This window comes from Marmota monax, unplaced genomic scaffold (genome assembly GCF_021218885.2).
Source record: "Marmota monax isolate L192 unplaced genomic scaffold, Marmota_monax_Labrador192_F-V1.1 WCK01_AAM20220418_F8-fsc00001, whole genome shotgun sequence".
NCBI classification, from domain to species: Eukaryota; Metazoa; Chordata; class Mammalia; order Rodentia; family Sciuridae; genus Marmota; species Marmota monax.
Genome location: NW_026693777.1, coordinates 28,129,860 through 28,157,352, shown reverse-complemented (window position 1 = coordinate 28,157,352; position 27,493 = coordinate 28,129,860). Strand labels below are relative to the sequence as shown.

General features: G+C 39.7%; 1 protein-coding gene across 2 annotated transcripts; it reads right to left on the bottom strand.

The window, feature by feature from the left end:
- Positions 1–696: 696 nt before the first annotated feature.
- On the bottom strand, positions 697–27,484 carry Ccdc198 (coiled-coil domain containing 198). 2 transcript variants are annotated; one of them, XM_046461122.2, is made up of 6 exons: positions 26,986–27,474; positions 24,589–24,671; positions 11,708–11,794; positions 10,961–11,062; positions 9,555–9,705; positions 697–1,056 (listed from the first exon to the last, which is right to left on the bottom strand). In XM_046461122.2, exons 1-6 carry the CDS (start codon positions 27,206–27,208, stop codon positions 821–823), a joined length of 882 nt encoding a protein of 293 aa, XP_046317078.1. In that variant the 5' UTR covers positions 27,209–27,474; the 3' UTR covers positions 697–820. The 2 variants fall into 2 exon arrangements, with proteins under 2 accessions (XP_046317078.1, XP_046317079.1); XM_046461123.2 differs by lacking the exon at positions 697–1,056 and adding an exon at positions 6,695–7,608 and having other exon boundaries at positions 26,986–27,484.
- Between the last annotated feature and the right edge of the window lie 9 nt (positions 27,485–27,493).

The following is a 27,493-nucleotide window of genomic DNA, read 5'->3' as shown; positions in this document are numbered from 1 at the left end:
CTTGCTGAGCCCAGCCACCCACAGAAGGGTGAGACAATAGAATGGCTGTTGTTTTGAAAGGTTAAAATGTAAAGGATAAGATTTGTTTTAAGTTCTGTTAAGTTACAATTTCTTTAAGTTCTGTTTTCCTGGGATCTGAAATTTATGGAGGGGTCAAAACAACTCCCGGAGAGACCAGTAAATGTATGTTGAAAAATCTCTCCTGACCATCTGGTCACTCTGTAAAAACAATCCCTCCCAGAGACCATGCAGCTCAGCACGTACACACCTCAGGGCTTAATCCAACCAGTTCAAATATATACCCCTTTGTTTGTGCTGACCAATCACCCCTACCCAACTTGTTCCCACCAGTGAATGTGCTAATCATGTTTTAGAGTTGTTATTTGATTTTCCCACGGTATGTGATGATTTGCTAAGGGATGCTGTGATGTATGTAAAGTCCCTGCCCTCTCCAAAGAATGTATATAAGCTCTGCTTAAGTTGTTCTCGGGGGCTCTCTGCTCCATTCAAGTGAGCTCTGAGCCCCAGCATGCTGGACCCCCAATAAACCCTCTGCTGTTGCATGAGACAGTCTCTTGGTGGTCTCTTCCTCTGACGCTCGTCCAACCGTAACAGTTTCAGCCCCTCAGTGTTGAGCAGCAGGTAGTTCTACAGCAATAGTTATCAGATATATGATAGATCTTCTAGACAGAAGACTCCGAAATAGTGTCCTGTTTATTAAGGTGAATTGCTTTCCTCAAAGTCAATAAAAAAATCTAATTTGAAGGATAGGAAAACAAATTTTCAGTGCCCCCACTATCTCACTGAGTGAGTGACACTCTTATTCTCCATCAAAAAATTCATCGAAAAGTGGGATTCTCTCTGTCCTGGTCCTCACCAGTGCTCGTGGCTTCTTATCATCATTTCCCTGCTCATCTGAGTCTGAGCTGGAAATGTCCCAGAGAATCTGTCCCCGGGCCTCTCGTTCATGGAGCCATGCTTCCATTTTCCCAATTTTTCTGTGACAATATTCATTCCTTGCTTGATAGTCCAGAAATTCTGCAGCCTGTGAGTTTCCTATAAAAGATGAAAAACTCTTTTAATTTATGTTTTTCCCAACATTGTCTTTTTTGTTTGTTTGTTTTTCAAGTGCCTAGGTTTTTGTGAACACAGAATAATCTGCTTGGTATTTTGTTTGGTGTGTGTGTTTGTTTGTGTGTTTGTGTGTGTGTGTGTGTGTGAGTATGAGATCTCTCTCTCTCTCTCTCTCTCTCTCTCTCACACACACACACACACACACACAATTCCATGTGGTGTCTCTGTAAGCATTAATAAAATATTAGTCATTATTTTAAAAAGTTTTAAATCTGGGGGTGGGGATGCGGCTCAAGCGGTAGCGCGCTCGCCAGGCATGCGTGCGGCCCAGGTTCAATCCTCAGCACCACATACAAACAAAGATGTTGTGTCTGCCGAAAACTAAAAAATAAATATTAAAAAAAATTCTCTCTCTCTAAAAAAAAAAACAAAGTTTTAAATCTCCTGAAAATCAACCTATGTACTCCAACCCTTTAACAACACTTTGCCACATATTGCTTTCATCTGAGCCATGTAAGAATTACTTAGAGAGTCACTTTTCCCCTAAATACACCACAAATCTCTTAAGAGTAAGCACATTTTCCTTATATGATTATAATACAATTATTATACTTAGGAAACTTAATATTGATCTAATACTATTCTAATATATAATCCATATTCAAATATCCATGGTTGGTCCAATAGTGCTATTTAGAGCAATATTTTGTTTATGTTTTGTTTTTATTTTTTTGAATCCAGGAGTGCTTAATCACTGAGCCACATTCCCCAGCCCTTTTTAATATTTTATTTAGAAACAGGGTCTTGCTAAGTTGCTTAGGACCTCACTAGGTTGCTGAGGCTGGCTTTGAACTTGCTATCCTCCTGCCTTATCCTCCCAAGCTCCTGGGATTATAGGCATGTGCCACTGTGCCTGGCTCATGTTTTAATTTTTAGGCCCAGAATCCAGTCCAGAATCATGCATTCTATTTTATTTTCTTCTCTTTTCATCTCTAATTAGAGAATCCTGGGGCTGGAAGTGTATCTCAGTGGTAGTGGTAGAGCAGTGGCCTAGTACATATGAGGCCCCAGCACCACAAGAAAACAAAACAAAACAAAAAAACCCCTAGCCTATCCACATAAGGTCCTCTCACCTCTCACTTCCTTTCTCCTTCATCCTCCTTCTCCCCTGCTTCTTCTGTCTTCATTGTTTGCAATGCTGACATTTTCTTTCTTTTTTTTTTTTTTTTATTTCAGTATTAGAGATTAAGCCCAAGGGATGATACTGACATTTTAAAGAGTACAGGTCAATTATTTTGCATAATGACCAATCTTAGGCTTTTCTGATTGTTTCCTTGTGGTTAAATTCAACATTTTGGACAAGGATATTGAACATCTACTGTGTGTTAGGCACATGATGCTTTTTTAAACTTTCACATCAACTCTGACTTCGTATCAGAATCACCTGTGCAGGCTGTAATGCCAAATGCCCGGACCACACTGCAGATCTATGGAACTGGGGAGCTCAGTAAGTCAGACTTTGTCCTTTTCTTTTCTTTTCTTTCTTACTTAATTTATGTGTGAGGTTTGATTATGTGCTCATATATATTTACTTTAGCTTTTTAATTTAAGCAGTACCCAGCCTTCTTTTAGAATGCACAGAGCAATGTGGACTTTGCCCAAGTAAGTCTGGCTTTCCAAAAAACAAAATCTTCCCAATCACTTCTGAGCTAGGAAAATAATCCTAGGTCAAAGTCTAAAGTCTCCACCAGTCTGGATGGAGCAGATTGAGTCATATGAATGATAATCGCTTATTAAATCTTTTGGCATATTTTATTTAAATCATTAATATCTGAAGTTTTTTACTATTATATAAGAAAATCAAGTGTTTCTTTTTTCCTCTATGCAATATATATATATATATATATATATATATATATATATATATTTTTTTTTTTTTTGGTATTGGGGATTGAACTCAGGGGCTCTTGGCCACGGAGCCACATCCCCAGCCCTATTTTGTATTTTATTTAGAGACAGGGTCTCACTGAGTTGCTTAGTGCCTCACCATTGCTGAGACTGGCTTTGAACTCACGATCCTCCTTTCTCAGCCTCGCGAGCCACTGAGATTACAGGCGTGTGCGGCGCCTGACATCTATGCCTCATATTCTTAAAAACTACTTTATTGAGGTATGATAACATACAAAAACCAGTATGTACATATTTAATGTTTACAGCCTGGTGAGTTGAGAATCAAGTATTGCAATGTAAGGATTCATGCCTGTGACATACCAGTTTTCTTTCTGCCTGAGCAAAGGGCTTTGGAGGAATACCATCATCATTGTTATTTTTTGCTTATTTACATAGCCATGAGAGATAGCTAGTTAATTTATTTCTGCAGCCTTGACCTCTCCTCTAAGCTACAAGCCTTTTTTATGGTAAAACTGGACACTTACACTTTGATGTCTATTTGATGTCTATTTCTCACACAAACCTGCTCAGATCTTGGCTACCCTAATCCCACAAATGGTACCACTTTTGCCCCATTACTCATTCAGTTATTCAAGAGGAACCCAGGAATCTACCTGGCCTTCTTACTTTCTCCATTTACCTATGTCCAAAACATCTCCAGGTTCTGCAAAATTCTCTCATCTGAACCCTCTCCACCCTCATCTTCGCTGTACTCTCCCCATCCACACACCATTTTTCACCTGTGTTACTGCTGTGTTCTTATAACCACATGCACAATTGCATTTCCTTTCCATTTCCTTTTGCATTTCTCCACAATGTAGACAGAGTGATATTTAAAAATATAACACTGACCATGCCACTCCCATCAATGGCTTTTTCTTGATCTTAAGATAGACTTCAGAATTCTTATTTGACATTACCTGCAATACCTGGGTTGATCTGGCCCTGTTGATGCCTCAGAACCATCTCTAGTCACTCTTTGAACCTCTCTGCTCTGACAAGTATCTAGAACCCACTGAGCTTCTTCCCACCACAGGGCTTTTTCACATGCTGGCAGTAATTACAGTTTGAACGTTCCAGCATTCCTGGTTCTCATTCTCATGGCATTTCAGCCTTTTCTTCCAGTTACTTCATGTCTCAGCTAAATGTTACTTCTTTACAGAAATCTGACCTTGCAGGTTATTTTAACTTCCAGTTATACTCTCCCTGAACATCTCCCTATTCATTGGGTATACTATGAAAGCTCCAGAAGCCAAGATTCACATCTACCTAGCTCACTATCATAGAATAAATCTACCACACCATGCCTGGCACCTGTTATATGATCAGTAAGTACCCATTGAGTGAGTGAGTGAATAAGTGAATGAATCAATGAATGATCAGAAAATTTTAGGAAAAAGTGAGAAGTAGTGGTAATTAGGACCTGGGAAAGACTTCATTCGTTGGGATTTAGGGGTATCAGTCATCTCTGCTCTGCAAATGAGCCAAAACTATTCAAGGCATCATCTAAGTAGACTAGGAACATGAGTTTTCTAAAACATCTAAGTAGAGTCAGGAGCTTTGAAACAGGAAGGAAATGTTTGTTAGTAGTGTGATCTAATGTAATATTAATGATAGCTTCAATCCCACAGCCCTGTTGATGCTATGATAATTCAGATATAAAGTTACAGCATGAGGCAAAATTCACACATTCAGTTTTATCCTTGAAAATCAATCACTGACACTGTATTAAATATATGGTTCTGTGTACCTAGCATTAAAGTTGAGACCTTTTGAGCTAGATGTTTTATTACTTCTTACATTTCTATAAGATCTTTGGTTCTCTGTGGTTTATAGACTTAAAAAGAGTAAAAAACAAAAACAAAACCATAACTTTAAAGAACTTAAATGGGTTTTGAGTGAGCAGAGTAAAGGGCAGGTGTATCCTACTCCAAAATTAACTGGAGAAACCACATAGGCCAAGGGGGAAAACCTGGGGAGTGACTTGGGGAGTGATTTAGGGTGTACAAGGATCACAGAACATGGCCAATGTTGGTGGTTGTGTGCTTTATAATATGTGTTTTAGAAAAGTGTACCACTACTATGCCAGACCCACAATTTCACAAAGTTATATTTAAAAAGCAAAACAAGACAGTCTGCAGGAAAATAGTACAGGTAGCCAGATAAGAACAGAATTGTGAAGTAATTTTCAAATGATGGATTTAGGGTGACATTTCTGTGAAGCATATGGTTGTTTTGCTCTATGATATCAATTCCATCCTTTCTGTTTTGTCCATTCCCCTATATGTTTAAAAAGTATTTTACATTTTATTTGTGCTGTTACACACATAAGGTTCATTTTTACATAAACCCTACATGGCAGACAATATTTATTCCCATTTTGCTGATGTCGAAACTTAGGTTCACAGAGGTTATTGAAGTGTAATTCAGCTATATTCTGTATGTAGAATAAAACCATGTAGAAAAATACTATAGTAACTATAAAAGTTACTATTTATTGAGAGGCTAGTATGTGCCAGGCCCTGTTGTAGGAACAAGAAAACGTGCTGCTCTCTTGGAGCTTATGTTTAGTGAGTGCTCTGTTGGGACTCAGTGAAGGACTTTGACCCTGTGTCCAGCACCTTCCCTCCACTGTATTCGAACCATGGCTTCTGGAAAGGGGAGACGCCTCAAAAGCACATCAAAACTCATACACCCCAAAGAGCAATGCTCACTTCAAGTATGTTGTATATAATTATACAGGTCATATGATCTATATATGTAATTTATCAGGGAAATATATATAAAGTATATGCAAAGAGCAGGTGATTTTTAAAGAGGCAAAAGAAAAGATTGATTTTTCTTTTCTCACAAGAGGGCCAAAACTCTCAGCCCACCTTCCAAAGGGAGAACAAGAAAGGGTGAATATATCATTGACTAAAAGGGGACTGTTACAGAGGAAACTTAATGGCCAAATGCTGACAAGCAGGATGCTCAAGTACATGTAGGATCTTGGCTATGCCCCACTTGTAGGAGACAGCAAAGCTAAGTACTTTTAGAAGGCAGGGAAAGAAAGCAAAGATGCTCCCTGGAAATAAAAAGGACTCATTGCTAGACCATCTGCCAAGTGCAGTGGGGTGTGTAGGCTCTGGAGTCAGGTGCTCTGAGCGTGGATCCCTTGAGCAGTTTCACGACTTGCAAGGTCAAGGCTATGATCTTGACCATGGACTTGACCTCTCTGGATCTAATCTCCTCAACTGTAAAAGAAAGTTGGTAATAACTCTCACCTCACAGACCTGATATGTGGAGGATTCAATAATGCATTTAAAATGTTAGAAACTACTTTTAAATACTGGCTCTGCCCATTATTATCCCAATATTCTATACTTTAATATGTACAGTGTACAATGAGACTTATAGCATAGAAGAGAAGGGTCATCTGGCATGCATTGTAATCTCTCCATCAATGAATAAATGCTCAGTGATATTTGCTTTACTTCCCTTTCCAACAACTCCAGCAATAGGTTAAGTGTGTTGATGCAGACCATGAGATTCTAATTACTTGTGATTTCATTCTAATGAGAAGAATTAGAGTTTCATGCTAGCAAAATCTACATTTTTCTAGGCTCATTTTGTCATGTGTACCCTCACATACAGGTGCACACACAGGCAAAGGAAACACACACACACGCATTATAAAGAAAAGATTGTCATAAAATTTAAGTGTTGAGGGAGTTCTCAAGGGTTATTGAGTCCAAGTTTGGCTAATCTTTAAAGTCAGTTCTGGGACTTTTAAAAAGTAGAATTCTCTGGACCCCTATCTAGAGATTCATTCAGTAGGATGAAGGTGGGACTCAGGAATCAGAGCATTTGAAAGCTCCCCAGGAGTTCATGACCAGGCTGTGCTTCACCTCCCTGCCTGGTGAGTGGCTTGACTTCTGCCCGTGTCACTTTTTCTGTCCCACCCTGGGAGAGCTGAGGGGCAGGAGACCAAGCAGGTCAATTCTGTTCATTTTAGAAGCCCCAGAGTGCAGCCTTCTTCTAAAAGGGAGGGTTGAGGAGTCTCAGCTGATAGGTTTGCAGGCTTTCTTGAGGTGTCTGCACAGAGCTCTGAGTCCTTGGGGTCCTGATGAGCCTGTGTGAGCTGATGGGTAAAAAAGTCCGGACTTTGAATCCTGGCTGTCACATGGAGTGCACAGTAGTAAGTCCTACATTCTAAGTTGTATGAGAATTAAAGGAGACAATATCTGTTAAGGGAGGAGCACAGACTGGTTTATCATGCACACTCAACAAACCTCAACTTCAACAAAATGGAACCACTTAAAAAAGCCCAGGACAGCAGAGGAAAACCCCCTTTTCTGTGTGCCACAGTCTCTCCTGGGCCCCTCCAGGTCTTGGGGTGTATTCCAAAGCCTTTTCCAATGTTGGTTTCCTTTTAGGTCTTAAGTGATGAGTTGTTGGAGTGTCTAATTTTCACTGAGGCTCTCTTCTTGGTTGTTGTGCCCAATTTTTTTTTAAAGGGCGGGAGAAATATTGGAGGAAATGTGATAATTTAAGAATTGATAGATCTTGCCAGCTTCAGTGAGCCAATCCATTGGTCAATGTCTGTTTTTTTTTTTTTTTAAGAGAGAGTGAGAGAGAGGGAGGGTGAGAGAGAGAGAATTTTAATATTTATTTTTTAGTATTTGGCGGACACAACATCTTTGTTTGTATGTGGTGCTGAGGATCGAACCCGGGCCACACACATGCCAGGCAAGCGTGCTACCGCTTGAGCCACATCCCCAGCCCTTGTGCCCAATTTTTTGAATTGTAAAGGTTGTTTATCTCTGTGCTACAAAGCATATTTCATTCTGAGATTTGGGAGCACAGGTTAAATGGATGCCCCAAGTGGATTTTCAATTATTCAGCCTTTTCTTATTTAATTAACTTATTGATGAAGCATCTTGTTCCTCTGAGCTGGGGCCATGTCTCTTTGAGCAGGTGATTTTGCATCTTAGAAGTTCTAGATCTCCAGAGACATGGTCAGTGTTTCTGCAGCTCTCTCCATGGCCAGTCCCACTGATGTGGGGTTTGGCCCACAGGTCAGCACTGCTTGTGCAAACAAAAAATGTTCACTTTCAACTTCAGGTTTACCTTGGGGAATATGGGCAGGGAAAACCGAATGGGGCTCTAATTGGTGGGGCAGCATAGTGTCAAGGTTGAGGACAGATATGTCTCTTAAGAAAGTTATGAATAATCTGAGTTCACAGAGTAATTTGGGTTGGTTGGACAGGAAACTGGCAGGAGATGATGCTAGGAAGGAGGGCAGTAGCTAGAAAGGCCTAGAACCCTGTGTTGAGCAGTTTAGTTTTGTCTTGAACACTCACAGAACAATTTTTTTTTTAAGCAGGAGAATGACATGATCAGATTTGCATTTTATGATTGCATGTAGAACTTCTAAAACTTCAGTATGTATGAGAATCACCTGGGGATCTTGAGAGTGGATCCTGATTCAGTAGGTCGGGGGGGCTCTGGAATTCTACATTTCTAGGCCACTCACAGGCAGTGCCTATGCTGCTGGACCTGAGGTCCTTCTTTGATCACTGAGCAGAGTAAAGAAATACTTCAAGTTCAGTGTTTCTCAATCTTTAGGGGCATCAGGATCACCTGTAAGATGGTCAAACCTAGACTTGAGGCCTCACTTTTGCAGTTTCCGATTCAGCCACTGTTTCTGGGGCCTGGGCAAGTTCTCAGGTGATGCTGATACTGCTGGCCTGAGGACCACACTGAGAACCACTGGAGTGGAGGGTTGCTGGAAGGTGGGTAAGATGTAAGGGGGAGACCTGGTCAGGTGCTATAGCAGTAGCCCTGGTGTGACAGACTGAGGGCCTGACCTAAGGTGACACCACTGAGAACAAAAGAGAGGATAGATTTCAGCATAAGGTGACCTCAACAGGACTTTGTGACTGACCAGCTGCAAGGAGAAGGAGAAGAAAGTCTGGAGAGGGCTCCAGGGCTCTGGCCTGAGACAGACTGGGCATGGAGGCCTCATCTAGTGTCTTGGTTCTGCAAGAAGAGCCAGCTACGGGAAGGCAATGATGATGGATACATTTGAGGCCTTCTGTGTGTGTGCCCAGGAGAGCTGATCTGCAGAAGGGACAGGGATTCTGCATATGATGTCAAACCAGCTAATGCAAGTTTGCTATATGGCTGCGGGCTATTTAATATTTCCACATGCTTCATTCTAACCATAATTTAAGGCTTTTTTTGTTTTGTTTGACCTCTTCTCTTCCTAGGGATGGGGTGAGGATTCTAATAAGGTATATAAATCATGTTACACCCATAAAAAAGAAAGAAACATCTTATTACAGAGCTTAAGCTTCTGTCTTTTCCCCCCAGCTACCCAAAATTATGTAACAACATGCCCACTACATCTGAGAAGTAAAACATCAGCAAGAAACCAAGGATGTTTGCTGTTTTCCCACTCTCCTTCAAACCCCCACCCTAGGAGTATATTTGATGAAGTTTTAAAAATGCTTGAGATATTTTACTAAAAATGCCACATGGATCACCTGGGCCTCTGTTCATGGTTTCATCAGATAACGTGGTTAGAAGGTCATCATCTTCATTCCCTGGGATGCTTTGAAGAATTTTCTTGACTTTAAGGTTTTGCTTAGTAATTCTTTCTTCCCTATGAAGACTCTTCTTCAACTCCATTTGGACCTGAAAATCAGCAATAAATGGTCAATGTTCTCTTCAAGCTATCCTTGCAGGAATAGATCAGCAGTTTAGCCACTGTGCAAGTTGTAGATTGTCCACAGACATCTTGTGGTCCCTTAACCACAATAAAATTTTCTTTTTCTGTTAGAAGGTGTGGTGACATTTTTTTATTCTCAGGCTTGTTAGGAGAAAGGGGAATGTGCCCACAGTCTAAAAGTATTGCTCAATTAAGGCGAGGATGATTGTAGAAGCCTTTCTCTGTGGAATTGTAGTCAGTTACTACAGGCTCATTCCTCAGAGGCAGGAATTTAGAATATGACAGTTATGGGACATCACTGGTAAAAAGGTTTATTATCTGTTATGGTTTGACTGTGTCTCCTAATAAATGAATTTACTCCCCAAATTCATATATTGATGGTATTTGGAGGGCAACCTTATTAAGGCTGTGATTCCAGGATCCTAGGGGTGGGTTTGTTTCCAAGTTGGGTGCCTTAGCTCTCTTTCGTTCCTGTCTTCTCACTCTCACACTCTGTCACCGTGTGATGCCCTCAGCTATGTTATGACGCAGCAAGGCCCCTACGAGATGCTAGCACTTTGATCTTAGACTTCCCAGTCTCCAGAATTGTGAAGCTAAGTTTCTTGTCTTTATTAATTCCTAGTCTGTGATATTCTGTTACAGCAGCAGAAAATGGACTAAGACAAGGTGTTTCTTATAGGAGAATTGTACAACATGATTTACAGAAAGAGGCCTAGGTGTCGGAATAAAGACCAACTCTTTCCCAGCCCCACTCCTTTTTTTTTACTATTTATTTTTAGTTTTAGGTGGACACAATATCTTTATTATTATAATTTTTTTTACGTGGTGCTGAGAATCGAACCCAGTGCCTCACACATGCTAGGCGAGCGCACTACCACTTGAGCCACATCCCCAGCCCCCCCACTCCTTTTACTAAACAAAGAAAAATGATCTACTCCATTTTCCGCTAGAGCCAGAATGTCAGAGAAGTGACCTATTTTAAAAAAGGGAGACTGAGGCATAGATATATTTTCAAGGGGACTGAAAACAGAGAACAGAGTCAGTAGGGTTGTTAGCAGAAGGGATCTTCCTGTCTTCCCAGGTTCAGTAGTTGAATCTTTAGCTCCAATGACTTTTAAGATACTAAGTCAGGACTAGACATGTGCACTTACTATATTCATGTGCCAGGGCAGTGATTATGTGGTATACATTTGGTAAATATGACATTCTTCTTATATTTACCTCTTGTCTTCTATGGTTCATTTCCAGCATTTGCATTTTATGCAAATATTGTCTTTTCCCAGAAGTATATGTTGGAGTTTGCATTTTCTTTTCCAGTTTTTGCTATGAAAGATGACACAGTCATTAGTGCAGGGTAATTTGTTACTGACTGCAATCTACAACCTTAAATTCTTCTTGGAACAGAGTGAGATCTTAAGCCATTATAATCCATAGAGATTTCTTGTGATGATAAATGTGGACTACTGTGCATCCTTGACAAGTCCTTTGTATCACTATCAGTGAGTGAAGTGGCACTTTGCAGTATATATAAGGTAGTTTTAAAGGTTCCTGTAGAGTTTTGCAGACCTCGAATGCAAAAACTTTGATAATTTCATTTTGAAAATCTCACTTTGACAATACATAATTTTCCCTGCTTATTACTATCCCTCTAGAAATGTGTTCTGATTAAATGACACCTTCCTTTCTCTCCTTGCCTCTTCTACCACTGACTGATTGGCTGGTTGTAGAACAGCCACTGACTGGTTAAATGGAATCTATTTCCCTATGGTGTATTCTCATCCAACAGGAAAGAGCAGCTTGCACACGTGAGAATGGCTAGCTCTGAAAGGTTCTCACTGCAAAGGATTTATCTGTTTGATCTGGCTTTGAACTCTTTAGTGCAGACAGGACATGAGAAAGACCGCTTGCCCTGTTCCCATGCAGCCTGTCCCCTGCTAACCACCCCCTCAGGTGACTCCCATAGCTCACCTTTGCTTTGTGCCTTGTCCAGGTTTGTTGCTGGTTCAGGAGTCTTTCGGAGGTAATTACTTGTGGCAGGTCAATGGGTTCAAGCTTCTAGAAGTCCAACATTAGAGTATTCAGCATTCCTCATGCCATGAGATGATGAAACACAAAAGCCAGTCATTAAACTATCTGAACACTTTGCAGTAGCACTTATTCCTGCATAGGGAAGGCGATCTCAATGGCATTACAGTCGTTATCTGTGCCAAAGGCTTTTTGACCTATCTGGGTTCTTTATTTCTATTGCACTGTTGCTGGTGACTTACCAATTGAAATATTGGTCAGAGAGTTAAGAGACTAAATTGTTTTCTGTCTGCACTGCATGTTCAAAGTATCAAATAGCAAGTTCTTAGAATATTAGATGTCAAAGAGGTACCTGGAGGTTACTTTATTTTACTAATCTCTTGACCACCCAGCTGACCTATTCGACTCCTTAGGGAAGGGTCCTGTTTTTAAGATCTCCAGAGAAGCTCACTCAGACTCCTGCAGTGACAATCACAGGTAATTAGGAGAAACATTTAAAGTGAAATGCAATGTGTTAACAAACCTTAGTGATGTCTTTTTCTACAGAGTCTAGGCTTCATGGAGGACATCATATTTGAGTTTTGAGGGGTCACTAAGACTGGGTGGTAACTCATGTCCTTGGGTCTGCCTATAGCCTTTTAAAAATCTCAGATGTCCTTGTGTTCCACAAGCTGAATAGCAAGACACTGAGAAGGGACTGAGCAGACTTGGGAGATGAAGCTGGTCTCTTCACAATGTGATGTGCAATGAGGGGCCTGGAGAGTTAATTTTTCACCCAGTGAGCATTTGCTGAATGACTGCTGCATGTCAGGCATGGGGATGCAATAGCCAATGAAAGTGGACATGTCCTTAGTGGAGCTTATAATCTATGGGCAATAGGTTGACTTTTGCTTACGTAATTATTTGACTGATAATTAAAAATTGTGACCAGTGCTTTGAATAAAAAAGTATTTGACAACATATAACTGGAGGACCCAACCTTGAAAGTGAACGGGGCATGTTATGGGTTGAATTGTGCCCTCTACCATTTACATGTTTAAATCCCAACCCTTCATACCTCAGAATCTGATCTTATTGGGAAATAGGGTCAATGCAGAGGCAATTAGTTGAGATAGAATAAACTACCATAGGATGGGCCTCTAACCTAATATGTTGGTTTTCTTATAAAATGGAGAAATGTGGACCCAGACACATTTATAAATAGGACACCATGTGAAGATAATGGCAAAGACCAGGAATGTCTTGTTTCCACAAGCCAAGGAATGTCAAAGATCACTAGCAAATGATCAGAAGCTACGGAAGAGGCATGGAACAAATTCTCCCTTACAGCCTTCAGAAGGAACCAACCATATAGATATCTTGATTTCAGACTCCTTTCCCCCAACACTGAGTTATAATACGTTTATGTTGTTGTAGTCGCACAGCTCGTTGTGCTTTGCTATAAAAACCTTAGAAGGCCAGCTGGGGGGAAAGGCTAACAAGGCAGTCCAAGATAGTTTCTTGAGGAGGTAATTTTCTAGCAGAATTTGGAAGATTGGGAGTTTTTAGGGAACTAAGGTGTTCTGGGTAGAGTTAACAGCCTGTGCTCTGGCCCCAAGGCAGGGTGAGAACATGATCTGTTTAAGGAACTGAAAGAGCTCAGTTGACTGCAGCTCCAAGTGAGGGAAAGAGAAGCTCAAAATGGGGCTGGAGAGCTCAGGCAGGGCCAGCAGGCCATTCTAATGCTGGTCCATCTTAAGGGAAATGGGAAGCCACTGGCAGTATGAAGCACAGTAGTGACATGATTACCTTTGCTTTAAAAAAAATATGATAATTCTGGGTGCAGTGTGGAAATGAGATTAGAGAAGAGTAACTATGAAGTGGGGAGAGAAGTGAGGAGGACAAAGAATGATGAACTGAGGTTTCAAAGAGGATGGACTGAAGATGACAGAGGAACATTGATGGCTCTATGAATATATAGACCTAACTAGAGAAGAAGAGCCAAGGCTCCCAATGACACCCAGAACAAAGGATGGATAGTGTTATTTACTGAGTTGGGGCCCCTAGAGGAAGACCTCTTTTGGGTGGGATTTAGAAGAAAGATAAAAATTTGGTTTGCAGAAGGTTGAGTTGGAGACATCTTTGAGAAATATGAGTTTAGGTTTTGAGTAGTAATTAGTTAGGCAAGGAGCTCAGAGGAGAGGTCTGTGTTGGCTGTACACTTGGAAATCATCCCTGGGGAGAGCATGACTGAAACCAAGGTCAAAGGCAAGGTGAAGACTGAGAAGAGCAGTGCCAAGGACAGCAGATTTGAGCTCCAAAACTGAGAAACTGGTGGATGGGGATGAGCTGGCCAAGGAGACTGAGAAGTGATGATTCAAGTAGTAGGAGGAAAACCCTGAGAACATCAAGCTGCAGGCCACAGTGTGAGCACCACTCCCACATTAACCAACACCAAAGACAAATGATCATTTATTTAAAAATTGTTTCATTTTGGTGTGACTTGTTGCATTGTCAAAAAGTTGACCTTGGAAGCCAGCGTGGCTTTTAAGGTGACTGTGGAGAGCAGTGGTCTAAATCATGGCCCATCTGACTCTCATGGCTGTGTTTTCACTGGGAGCTGCTTGTTCGAAGGTACAGGTCAAGATGCCCCAGTTGCTATGGTAACGCTGGCCAAGGGTGTCTATGGGCAAAGGCATATGGCATCATCAGTTGAGGCCTTGAGTTCAATACCTTCTCCCAGGGAGAATGAATTCTGAGCAAAACAAGATGACCCTAATGTCTCTCCAGTCCTGTGTCCTTAAGATTGCCTGCTTCACTGAAACTTTCCCACAAATAACCTTTTGATGGTGAAATCTGAACAACAAACTTGCTGAGCTAGTTCTGGAGTCAACCAAGCCTCACCAGAGCTTAGTAACCCACCTGGCCCCAGCTTATTCTCCCTATGTGTGTCTGTTTGTCTTTTCTTTATCCCCCATCACCCATAGTCCAGTATCTTCTTAATTAATGGCTGCACCTGAGAGAGGTGAGAGAGTTGTGACAGGTGACTAGGGTAAAAAGAGACAACAGAACCATGAAAATAGATGCCGAGTATCCACTTTTCTGTGGACTTATTTCCTGGCTTCTGGTCCTAAACTTGACCTGTTTTTGGGACAGCAGCCTTTCTGCTGGAGCAGTTCAAATTTGACCTAGCAAGGAATAAAAAAAAAAAAAAGTCAAAGGATATGGAGACAGGGAAGGGACTTAAGGGCAAGGAGCTCCTCTTTATGTTTCAGGCATTTTGCATTTGTGGTAGGAACTACTTTTCTGTTCCATTTTCATATCCAATAAGGAAGTGGTCTTTTAAACATAATTTAGCAAAAATGTAATGAAAAATAATCAATAGTAGTAAAAGAAGTTCGTTTCCCTAGCTCTCAACTTTGTGGGACATGAAAATGTCAAGCAAATGAATCTTGCTAGCACCGGATGCAGCAAAGGATTGAGTCAGAATGCTGAAAGAAGGGAAGACAAGATAGGGAAAGGGAAACCAAGACAGAGGGGACCCTCAAGACACCTGTGGGAGGATGGATCAGCAACAATAGGAGGGAACTCTTGGAGGTCAGAAGAACATAAAATTTTTTGTGCCATACTCCACACTAGGACAAGGTTCAGGATTTGGGTCTCTCCAATGAAGCCTGTAGGATTTTGCAGCCACTGCACGCTACACCTAGGTAGAAATTTGTCACCTCACTCAATCCTTAGGTGCATCCTCTGCATAATTATGAGGATCCCCATTTCAGAGAGGTTAATGACTTGTCCAAGTTTGCATAGAAAAGAAAGTGGCACTGCCAGGATTCAAGCTCAGGTGTGTCCAGTTCCAAACACCAGGTTCTTTCCTACTTGTTCCCCAAATGATTTATCATCAGAATCTCCTGGAACTAAAAAAGAAATTCCTGGGCAACTCACTGGAGATTGAGATTCAGTAGATCTGAGTATGTCCTGCCTGTGAAGTGAGATGACTCAATTCATCATCTCCAAAGAGAACCCAATAGAAGGATATATATATATATATATATATATATATATATATATATATATATATATATATATATCCTCTCCCAGGAACTCTGATGATTTCTTTCCAGACTGGGTCCATTTGCCTCCTCATTGCCTCAAGTAAGTAAAGAAACTACATCAAAATATGCTGTAAAGGATTTGTTTGCAAAGTCTTACTGAAAACTTGAGTCTGAAGAAGTCAGGCTATTTTATTCATTTTAAATCATCTATCCACAAATTCTTAGGGCCAGGTTTTTGCTTTTATAAGGATATGGGTAATAACAGATCCTTCTATTCTTGGTCTTTCAACTTAAATTCGCCTTCCTTCCTCCTTTCTCCTTCCTCCTTCCCTCCCTCCTTCTCTTTCTTTCTTTTTGTGCCAGGGATTGAACCCAGAGGGGTGTTAAGCTGAGCAACATCCCCAACCCTTTCATTATTTATTTTGAGAAGTGGTTTCACTAAGTTGCTTAGGGGCCACCCTAAGTTGCTGGGACTGGTCTTGAACTTGTGTTCCTCCTTTCTCAGCCTCCTGAGCCGCTGGGATTACAGAGGTGAGATACTGCGCCTGGCAAATTCTTAGTTCTGATAAGGGCTAAGTGGTAGGTAAGCTCAGGAATTCTTCCAGGCAATTACTTTTTTTCCTGGCCTTTGGAAAAAACCCAAAGAACCACACGATTCCTGCGGAAAGCCACTAGATGGCGGCAACTGACATTGCAAATGGGATCCCACCTTGAAGTCATTTGCTCTTGGCCTCCTAAATGCTACAGAAAATATTGCTTGGAAAATTGGTTTCATCTAAATAGTCAAACAACATTGCCTTAGAATTCTGGGTCCTCGTATGCATGTTCCTTTTCCCTGCCTGTGAAGTGAGATGCTTCAATTCATCATCTTCAAAGAGAACCTAATGGAAGGAATTACTAGAAAATGGGTAAAATGACAATTCTTAAAAATCATTTTATAATATCAAGATATGTATTATTTGTCTAAAGGCTTCTGAATTATTGGCTTCTCAAACAAAACAAATGGCCACCATAGTTGAAATGTCTGCTAGGAGATTCAAGAATCAAGATTAAATCAACCATAGGCCCCAAATCACTGAACCTGGTGATAAACACTAACCTTTTCCAACAAGAAGAGGAACATGGACTAGAGCAACTTAATGAAAATGTAAAATCTATCTGGCACCATAACTTAAGAATGTGTTTTTTAAGGTTCTGGGAAGCAGAGAAAGGTATCCAGGACACCTTTGAAGTGAGAAATCATAAGGCCAAAAAGGAATTTCTGATTAAGGCATTGCATTGAGCTCCTAGTTCAACAACGTTTGCTCCACACAGCTAACAATGAAAAAATAAAATGCAAAATAAAAAAAAGATATGGCCTGGCTTTAATTAAGACAAATATCTCCTTAGATCAGACAAAAGAACAGGAATACAAACATTTAGGGGAAGCTTGATTTATAAGGCACTTAGTGGCCTTGATGGCTATTATTTCTATTGGTTAAAGAGGATCTAAAAATGGTCGATTTAAATGGGAAATCAGAATCAGACTCACAGATTGAAATTAGGGGCTGAATTATTTTCCATCAGCCTACCTTATAAAAGAATTACAGGGATGGGGGAGTAGCTTAGTGGTAGAGTATATGCTTAGCACGTGTGAGGTCCTGGGTAATATTCCCAGTACTGAGAAAAATAAATGAAATAGCAGAATCTAAAGGGAAGCTGAAAGATTTGTTTTATAAGTATTATCAAAGTCAAATATAAAGAATATAAGACTTTTTGTAATTTTAAACTTTTTTGTTGGTGTAGATGGACAGAATGGCTTTATTTTATTTGTTTATTTTTATGCAGTGCTAAAGATTGAACCCAGTGCCTCACACATTCTAGGCAAGCACTCTGCCACTGAGCTACAGCAAATTTAAAAGTTTAGGTAAATGGAAAATTTCTTGTAAACATATGGATTAGCAAGAAAAATAAGATACCCAAATCAACTAAGAACCATCAAAGAAATTCTTAGTAAAAAATTTCTTACTCCCCTTAAAAGCCCCAGTGGCTAGAAATTGTTTTAAAGGCCCATTTTACCAAACATTAGAGGAACAGATAACACCTGTGTTATAACAAATGAATCAGAGAGTAGAAAAGAGGGAAAGGTAATTGACTCCTTTCACAAGACTAATTTAATCTCGACAGCAAAACTGGAAAAAACATACAAATATGTCACTTATTAAAATACATACACACAGCTGTAGAAAACCCAATTCAGTGGTATATTTATATATGTATCTCATAAGTCAAGTAGGACTTAGGCCAGGAATGCAAGTCTAGTTCAACATCATAAAATTTATAATCTATTCGCTGGTTAATAAGGAAACCCATATAATTATTTTAATATATAGGGAAAAATAAACAAATTTAACACAGCCCTGAGGAAAACTTTTAGCACTGACGAATAAAGGGGAAGATGATAATTAAAATAAATGGCATTGTGCCAGTTCTCTTTCATTTGTTTTTCTGGATCCACTTGCCACGCTTCTCTGCTCTGGTCTCTGTCTGTAAGGGCTGAGCAGTTTCCCTGCTTATGACTTCACATCCAGTACAGCCACTGGGGGACGTGGCAGGAGACTAGAGTGGGGAAGACAAGAAAGCAAGGTGCTTGTTCCTCTATATCCCTTCCTGCAAAGCTATACTGGGGTGACTCTGTCTCTCAAAGGAAGGTCCCTGTTACTCTCAAAGCAGCTCCCTCTTCCCCAATTTCTCTTTCCAGGCTCCAGAAATCTCTCCCTTTCTCAGTCTGTGGTTACCCTCAGAGGCCACTTGTGGCTATTGCAATATCTTTTGTGGTTTTCTTGACCAAATCTCTATACGTAGATAGTTATAAGGAAAAATATTCCTGGATTATTGTAATTTGATTGTGACATTTGTTTCCTTTTGGGAATCTGACTGGTACCAGTACCTATCAAAATCCCATTGTAAATATTCTACAGGTTGAGTGTCCTTTATCTGAAATACTTGGAATTAGAACTGCCTCAGATTTCAGATTTTTTCCCCCAGATTTTGGAATATTTTAATGTACGTAATGAGGCATCTTGGGGAAGGGATCTAAGTCTAAACACAAAATGTTTATTTTATGCTTCCTCTACACATAGCCTGAAGGTAATTTCATGTCATATTTTCAGTGCACCTGCATTTGGCTGCAACCCATCACATGAGGTCAGGTGTAGAATGTTCCTCTTGTGGCGTCATGTTGGTGCTCAGAAAGCTTTGGGTTTTGGAACATTTTGGACTTCAGATTTTCAGTTGAGGGATGTTCAACCTGTACTTAGTTTTAGAACTAGTCCCATTAATGTCATAGATAAGACAAGGATACCCATTATCACTGCCTGTATTCAACATTGCAAAGAAATTCTAGCTGATGCAGAAGTCAAGAAAACAAGTACAAAGAATAAGAATTGGGAAGAAAGAGGAAAAAAAAATTACAGATGATATTGCCTCTACAGAAATCTAGAAGAATCTACAGACCATGAGAATTATCAAGGTATGTGAATAAAGTTGTGAAACACAAATTTCAATATACAAAAATTTATAGCTTTCTTGTTTACTAATAATAATCATTTAGAAGATTCAATGGAAAAAAAGACCTCATTCGCAATAGGTAGGGGAAAAGTCCTATAACATATCTGATGGTCAGTTATATGTGGCAACTCAGCTAGGCTATGGTCTCCAGTTGTGCACACACTAATCTAGGTGTTACTGTGAAATATTTTGAGGATGTGATTTAGGTCCACAATATGTTGAATTTAATGAAGATTATTTTGGATAATTTATATGGACTGAGTGAGATCTTAAGCCATCATAATCCATAGAGATTTCTTGTGATGATAAATGGGGACTACTGTGCGTCCCTGACAAGTCCTTTGTATCACTATCAGTGAGTGAAGTGGCACTTTGCAGTATATATAAGGTAGTTTTAAAGGTTTCTGTAGAGTTTTGCAGACCTCTAATACAAAGGCTTTGACAATTTCATTTTGAAAATCTCACTTTGACAATATATAATTCCCCCTGCTTGTTACTATCCCTCTAGAAATGTGTTCTGATTAAATGACACCTTCCTTTCTCTCCTTGCCTCTTCTACCACTGACTGATGGGCTGGTTATAGAAGAGCCACTGACTGGTTAAATGGAATCTATTTCCCTATGGTGTATTCTCATTGGCCAGGATAAGCCTTGGGGAGTTCTGCCATTTAGGGGAGACACACAGGGAGGGACCCATCTCTGCAGGTGTTGTCTGCAGTAAATGGCCTTGAGGATCTGACAGTACCTGGACAGCAAGTCATCATACCAAGTCAGCCGGCTGCATAGCAGCCCCTGGCTGGCTCTGGGATGACTTAGTGGGACCTATAAAAAATTAGCCCCACCTCACAGCTTTTGTTTCTGTGTGTGAGGAGTCCTATTCAGGAGAGCATTGTCAGAGTATGGAGGGAGAAGGTGCTACAGAAAACATCCCCAAGGATCCCCAGGATTCTGGTGAGTTAGGGACAGAAAAGTCAGGAACAACCTGTGGTTAAGATTTCTCCTGCAAACTGAGAATGAAGAGAATGGTTTAAACTGAGGAGAGAAAGAAAGGAAAAAGTCATATTAGATTTTTCACAGATCTGAAAACTTCTAGAGTCACTAGATTCCACGTAAAATTTCTGTTTCTCATTGACATGTTTTCCCCACAAAGGGCTCAGCGCTCATCCAACAGGAAAGAGCAGCTGCCGGCTGGAGGCCTGCACACGTGAGAATGGATAGCTCTGAAAAGTTCTCACTGCAGTCCTTACCGAGCCAATTGAGAAGTCTTAAGAATAAAACTAAAGCTACCTTGAAGAAGAAATTCTGCCAGTGGACAGCAGCTTCAGCTTCTGCCTGAGAGTTCCAGCCTGCCCTTCCTGCCCTGTAGTTATTGGATTTGCCTTGCCAGACTCCACAATCACATAATCCAATTCCTTGCTGTAAGTCTATTAATAGATAACTTCTTCTGCTGGTTCTGCTTCTCTGGTTGAACCCTAACTGTTACAAATGCCTAGAAACAAACTTTAAAAATTGCACAAGACTCCCATGGAGAAATCATGAAACGCTATTGAAAGAGCTAAAAGGAAATCTGAGTAAATGAAGGTCTATGTCACGTTCTCGGTTCAGTAGACTCAATATTGTCTAAGGCCAAAAACAACGTTGAAACCATCCAAGGCAGAACCATCCTTCTTATTCCTCACCAGCAGATTTACACTCGTCATTCTTTCGTCTCCAATTCAATCATTCAATAACCAAAACATCCTTACTGACCATGTGTTATGTGCCAGGCACCCTTCTAGATATTCAGATACATTAGTAACAACAGAAAAATAAAATACCTGGCTCTATGAAGGTTGTATTCTAGCATGAGAGAGATAAGGGAGTAGTGAAGAAAATACAAGATGAACATAATAGGTAAATAATGTGTTTGGTGTATTAGATGGAAATAGGCGTGCTGGGGAAAAGACAAGACAGTGAAGGATGGAGGGAATCACGAGGATTGGAGGAGGGTTGCTATTGTCAGTAAATTGGTCAGGAGGGTAGGCCTTCTGAAGATGGTGACATTTGAACAAATCCTTGGAGGTGAGGGAATTATCCAAGCAAATCATCGGGGGATGTAGTACATGTGGGGGCAACTTCCCAACTTAGGCTGGATTTTAGACGTTTGCAGGAGAAGCTAATCAGACCAGAGGGGGTGCTGCTGATCAACTCTTCTCCATGGGGCAGGCACATTTGATTCACTGTCCTGGCAGAGGCTCTCAGAGCTCAGTTCCAAGTTGAGGAACCTTAGTTCATGACCTGCTCTATCCTTGAGGAGTAGATGTTCAGGAAATGGAGAGTGCCAAATACACAGCTCAAATTATTTAGGATGCAATTATATTTGGTTTAATAATTAAAAATACTTTTAGAATTTTTTTGGGCAGAGATTAGGCTATTAATTAGCATGTCATGGGAACCCAGCATTTATTATTCTCTCAAAAACCCATTTGTGGTGGAAAATGTGCTGAGCCTCATTTGTGAAGATAATTATAGCTGATATCTTTGGGAGTGTCTGCCAAGTTCCTAGTGATTTCCCTCTTTCTGGGAGCTGATTCCAGAATCTAGAGGGTGACTCTTCCACCCACATTTCTACTGCATGAACATGTCCTCTGCTTATAACTCACTGGATCAGAGCTCGAATCATGAGCAAAGCTTAGCCAGTCATATCTTGCCTCCCAGGAATTTGGAATCAGAGCCAAGAGGATCAGGTCAATCTGTCCATTTGACTGGAACTATAAGATGCAATCCCAGGGTGCCCATATTTCATCAAGTGCACCTGAGGAGCAGAGAAGGATGATCTGCAGAGGCATTAAGCACACAGACAGAAGAGAGCTTGGGGGAGAAACTTGGAGAGTTCTGCCTTTCAGTTGCCGACAGGTGTCTCCCTGCTCTGAGGTTCAATAAAACATTCCTCTACCTTTATAATTAACCATATTGGTTGCTCTGGGTAGGCAGATTCTAATACAGGGATGCTCCAGGTCTGTAGTAGCAGGGAGTGCACTTTGAGTGTTTTTCCCCCAGCCGACATGATGTTCATTCATTCACCAACTGACTTTTCTGTGGCACACAATGTTAGTGGCTGAAGATATATGATTAAATGAGACATAGCCTTTGTACTCACATAATCTATCCATTCTTCCTTCCTTTCTCTTCCTTCTTTCTTTCTTTCTTTGGTGCCAGGGATTAAATCCAGGGGCGCTTAATGACTAAATACATGCCCAGTTTTCAAATTTTTTTTATTTTGAGACAGGATCTTACTAAATTGCTTATGGCCTTGCTAAGTTGCTGAAGCTGGCTGTAATGGTTTGGATGTGAGGTATCTCCCAAAGCTCAGGTGTGAGACAATGCAAGAGGGTTTACAGGAGAAATAATCGGGTTATGAGAGTTTTAAACCAATCAGTAAATCAATTCCCTGATGGAATTAACTGAGTGGTAATTGAAGGCAGATAGGGTGTGGCTGGAGAAGTTGGGTCATTGGGGGCGTGGCTTTGAGGCATATGTTTTATATATGGTAAGTGGAGACACCTCTCTGCTTTCTCACATCGTGTGAGCCGCTTGCTTCCACCTCACTCTTCCACCATGATGTTCAGTCTCACTTGAATCCTGAGAAATAGAGTCGCTGTCTATGGACTGAGATCTCTGAAATCGTGAGCCCTCAAATAAACTTCTCCTCCTCTACAACTGTTCTGGTCAGGTCTTTCAATCACAGCAGCAAAAAAGCTGACTAAAACACTGGCTTTGAACTTGCAGTCCTTTTGCCTCAGCCAGCCTCCCAAGGTGCTAGGATGACAAGTATCTAACACTGAGCCCATATATTTTTCTTGACTTTAATTTTAAGGTGGTTGGTTAGTGTGTGGGGTGTAGTATTAGATGCTGAAATATCAAAGTCCTCTTTTGAGCTTGATGGACTATTGGGAGAACCCAAACCTGACCTTGTCTTCCATAGGTTTGATAGATAATAAAAATACTTTGTGGACTATACAGTGCTACACAGATGTTTTTCACTGGCTATAATTTCTTCTGTTTGAGTTAGTCAGCTTCACAGAGACATTTTAAACACACTCCATTGAAAGGAAACTTTGGTTTAGGAATAAAACAAGTCTTAAAGTTATTCAGTTTATCCATAGATATGCTCAAAAACTTTGAAATTAGATACTAATTCATTACATTTATACTTTATTTTTCTTGAGCTAAACAATATTTTTGAGGTTTTTAATATTTTGGAATATTTTCTAATAATTTTGGAAAAGATGCTCTTTTTGAATGAAAGCCTATAATCATTTCAAATGATAATTTTGAGCTTCTGGAGAAGACAAATAAAAACCAACTGAAACAGAAATAATTCTCAAAAATAAGCTTCTATACCCCTGGGGATAGCCCAGGCATCTGGGTGAATTATGTAGCAGGTGGGATTTGGCTATAATCCCGTTTCTCAAATGTCAATGGTAGATCCTGCTCATGAGAGAGCCCCAAACCCTCCTTTTAGCTGTTGCTCATTTTCAAGGACCCACTCTGATCTCTTTCCCTTTCTAGGATGATACTTTTTGGACTTTGTCGCTCTTAGAATTTGTATCCCTCTAAAGGGAATCTATTAAACGTTTATTAAGGTGAATACATTTGATGCTTTTGCTTTGTTGAGATTTAATGTTCCTAATTTCAACAACTAGTTTATTTTCTGGGAAAATAAAGTTAAAGTTAGAAGTTGTAGAGATCATTTGAACTGATGATTAGGAGTAAGGACTTTGATATCTGGCTGGTATTCAGTCTCTGTGTGTCCTTGGGCAAGTTACTTAGCTCTCTGACCACATGTATAAAATAAGGGCAAGACTTCCTTTCTAATAGGAGGCTTAGCGGATTAAATGAATGCCATAGATTAAGTTGTCTAGAATAGTATCAGACTTGTAGAAGGGTGGTAATTGAATAGTAGTGGTAGTCATTGTTTTTGTTATTTATTATAATTTCCCAGAGACACTCAATGAGTCAGTGCTAGATTCAGGCCCCGAAGTCCCCCTACCCATGTACTTATTAGTATACTTGCTCCTTTTGGAAATGAAATCATTACAAAGGAAATCCTAAGTAGATTGGTCCTTGCAATTGGCAAAATTATCTTTAAAAATATTCTTATTAATGTTAGTCAATATCCTTCTTTTATGAAGATAGGTAAAAAGAGATATTACTATTTAATCCAAGAAATTCTTTATGAAGCCTCTTAAATTCATCTTACTTCAAGTCTTCGAGGTGGATGCCTTTTAATAATACTTGTTTCTCCCCGTTCCAGTGGGATGTCAAAATACATGGCCCTGGGTGCTTGAAGAATTGGGGGAGAAATGAGAATAAGCCATTAAAACAATTTACCATTAAATTAGAAAGATGATCCTTAGTTTTTAGACTTGTTAACATAATTTTGTACCTTTTCAGTTATATACGTTTAACCCATAGATTGAATGTGGAGATGAAACACATGGAACAGGGTCCCTACTTGAATGTGAATGATAAAATTTTAGTCTAATTTCTGATTTCATCATTTCCTTCTCTGATAGATATTTAGAGGAAGATCTGCAAAATTAACAATGCATGGACTACAAATGCAACTGAAACGCAGAATTTGGCCTATGTAATGGAAAGTCATAGAAACTCACTTATTTGTTTTAGTTCCATGAATCTCCTCCCCAAAATACAAGAAATCAGAAAAAAATATATTTAACAAATGAAAAAAATCTATCTTATCTATCTTTTGGAACTCGAAATAGGTAATAGGTGATTAGATGCAGAGAAAGGTGACTCAGAATTAGAATACGAGCTTCCAATAAGAGCATGCAATGCTTAGCCTTGTATGATCACAATTAAATAGTTTCTCTCAAACCAGGGAAATTCCAAGTTGCTACTGTAATACAACATATTGACATTCTTTCCTGAGAAAACAAACCAGGGCTACAGAGTTAAGCCTCTGCTAGGAAACAGGGAGGCTCAATAGGTCTATTGTGAATTTTATAATCCTGGGCTCTTGTACTGTTGCCAAGACCAAACAGCACGAGTGAAATCCTTGTCCTTTCCCTTGGCAATATGGATGCATCTGATTTCTAGATTGTTAAATAGACCATCCTATACTCTCACTTCACATTTGAAATGGAAAATTCCAGGAGTATTATGCATCTCCATCCTTAAGACTTTTAATGACCACTTTAATGACTTTGCTCTAACTTTTAGTAGTTTGAAAATGATGTATTTTCTTTCAATGATGATACCACATCGAGAGTACAGAAACAACAACAAAACATTGGATTTAAAAGTGTAAATATTTTTGGCAAATTTTTTTCAGAAGTCTGACTACTTCTTATTTTTATACTGTGATTTGAAAGATATAACCCCATTATTTAGTTAGATTTTTCCCAATATGGCATGTTGTTTTCACCCCTGATTATAGGTGAAGAAAATTGATGAAGTGATTCGTTCAAGATGGTCTGGTTTGGTATTTGGTGGAACTGGGATTAGCCTGCAGCATGCTCACTAATGCCTTGTTATTTATATTCAATGAGATTTTGTCTTCTCAAAAATAAAAATTTCCAGTTGGAACTCTAAAGCACTAAAATCAGCTTTCACTATCCAGTTAACAAAAATCTTAAAACTCTGGATAAAGAGTTTGGATAAAAAAAAAAAAAAGAATCTTTCAGTTCAACTAAGGGGAAAATTCCCATTCAGATATTAAAGAAGTTGGAGAACAAATAAAATAGGCTGTATAGAACTACTTAACATTGTCAATTCTACAGAAGACACTCATGCAAATCATTGTGGGCAAGTTCTGCTAGGTTTCAAAAGAGAATGCAGGCATTCTGATCAAGACTTCCAGTAAGGGGAGCTTACTTGTGTGTCTGATCCAGGATGAGAAGAAAAGAGAAAATTCCATACATATATACTTGCATATACTTTACAAACATATTTCTCTTCCCAAGTTAGAATATCTGTTTCATTATCTCGATGATCATCACAACATATTTTACATGTCTTATAAAATATCACAGAATAATTTATAGCCACTTCAGGCTGAGAGCTTCCAATCAAATGGAAAAAATTATTTCCCCTGAAGATGACCATGAAGAGAAGGGGTGACTCATCCACTCATCTGTTCTACAATAAATCAATTTTGTTTGGGGTGTTTTCAAAAGTCACATTAGAGAAGATTCACTCCTAAAGTGCTGCTTTCAAAACCACAAAGCCTGATGCATTAAACTGTATTGGAGATGATGATTTAAATTTAGAATCTAACTGAAATACATGATTGTTATCATTCATTACATCAGTGCCTTTATAATTTTAATGATCTGGCAAAGCTCAGTACAAACATGGAAAGCACTATAAACTAAGCTGAAACAAAATAATTTTCCTTCTCATTTGGAATGTTAAAAATGCCTTTGTACACAGTTTACACTCCCATTCTAAGGTGCCAGAATACCTTTGATTGACAGACATTCAATTCCTACTTCAACTGACAAATGTTCAATCCCCACATATTTCCTTACATCTCAATAAATTAGAGACTTGCTGAGATCACGGAGATGGGTCAATCTATTGACAGCTCTATTAGGTCCCGATACATAAATCCCATGCTGAGTTTTGCATTTACCTGTAGAATATCTTCCATACCAGGTTTCTCGAAGAGGTGGCAGCTGGCCATTCAGAATTTCATTCCGGTCCTGTAGTCTTGTCAACGAATATGAGCTCTTTTCTTCTAGGTTCTGATTAAATGCAAAATCCATAGGGCCAGCTGAAGGAGTGTCTGCTCCTTTGTTTTCCAGAGGGGCTACTTTGGTGACCCGAGAGTGAGCCTTAGAGTGACTCCGGCCCATTTCCCATGAAAGAGATTCAAAGGAAAACCATGCTGGAGGTAGTTTGGGGGTCTTTAACGTAGTTTGTTTTAATTAAGATATTTCAGAATCCCAGCAGTTTGGGAGACCCTAAGCCACTTGGTGAGTCTCTGTCTCTAAGTAAAATACAAAAAAAGGGCTGGGGATATGGCTCAGTGGTTAAGTGCCCCTGAGTTCAATCCCTAGTACCAAAAAAAAAAAAAAAAAAAAAAAAAAAGATATTTTGGAAGCTGACCCCAGCTTTAGAAAGTAGTGGTTTCCCTCACA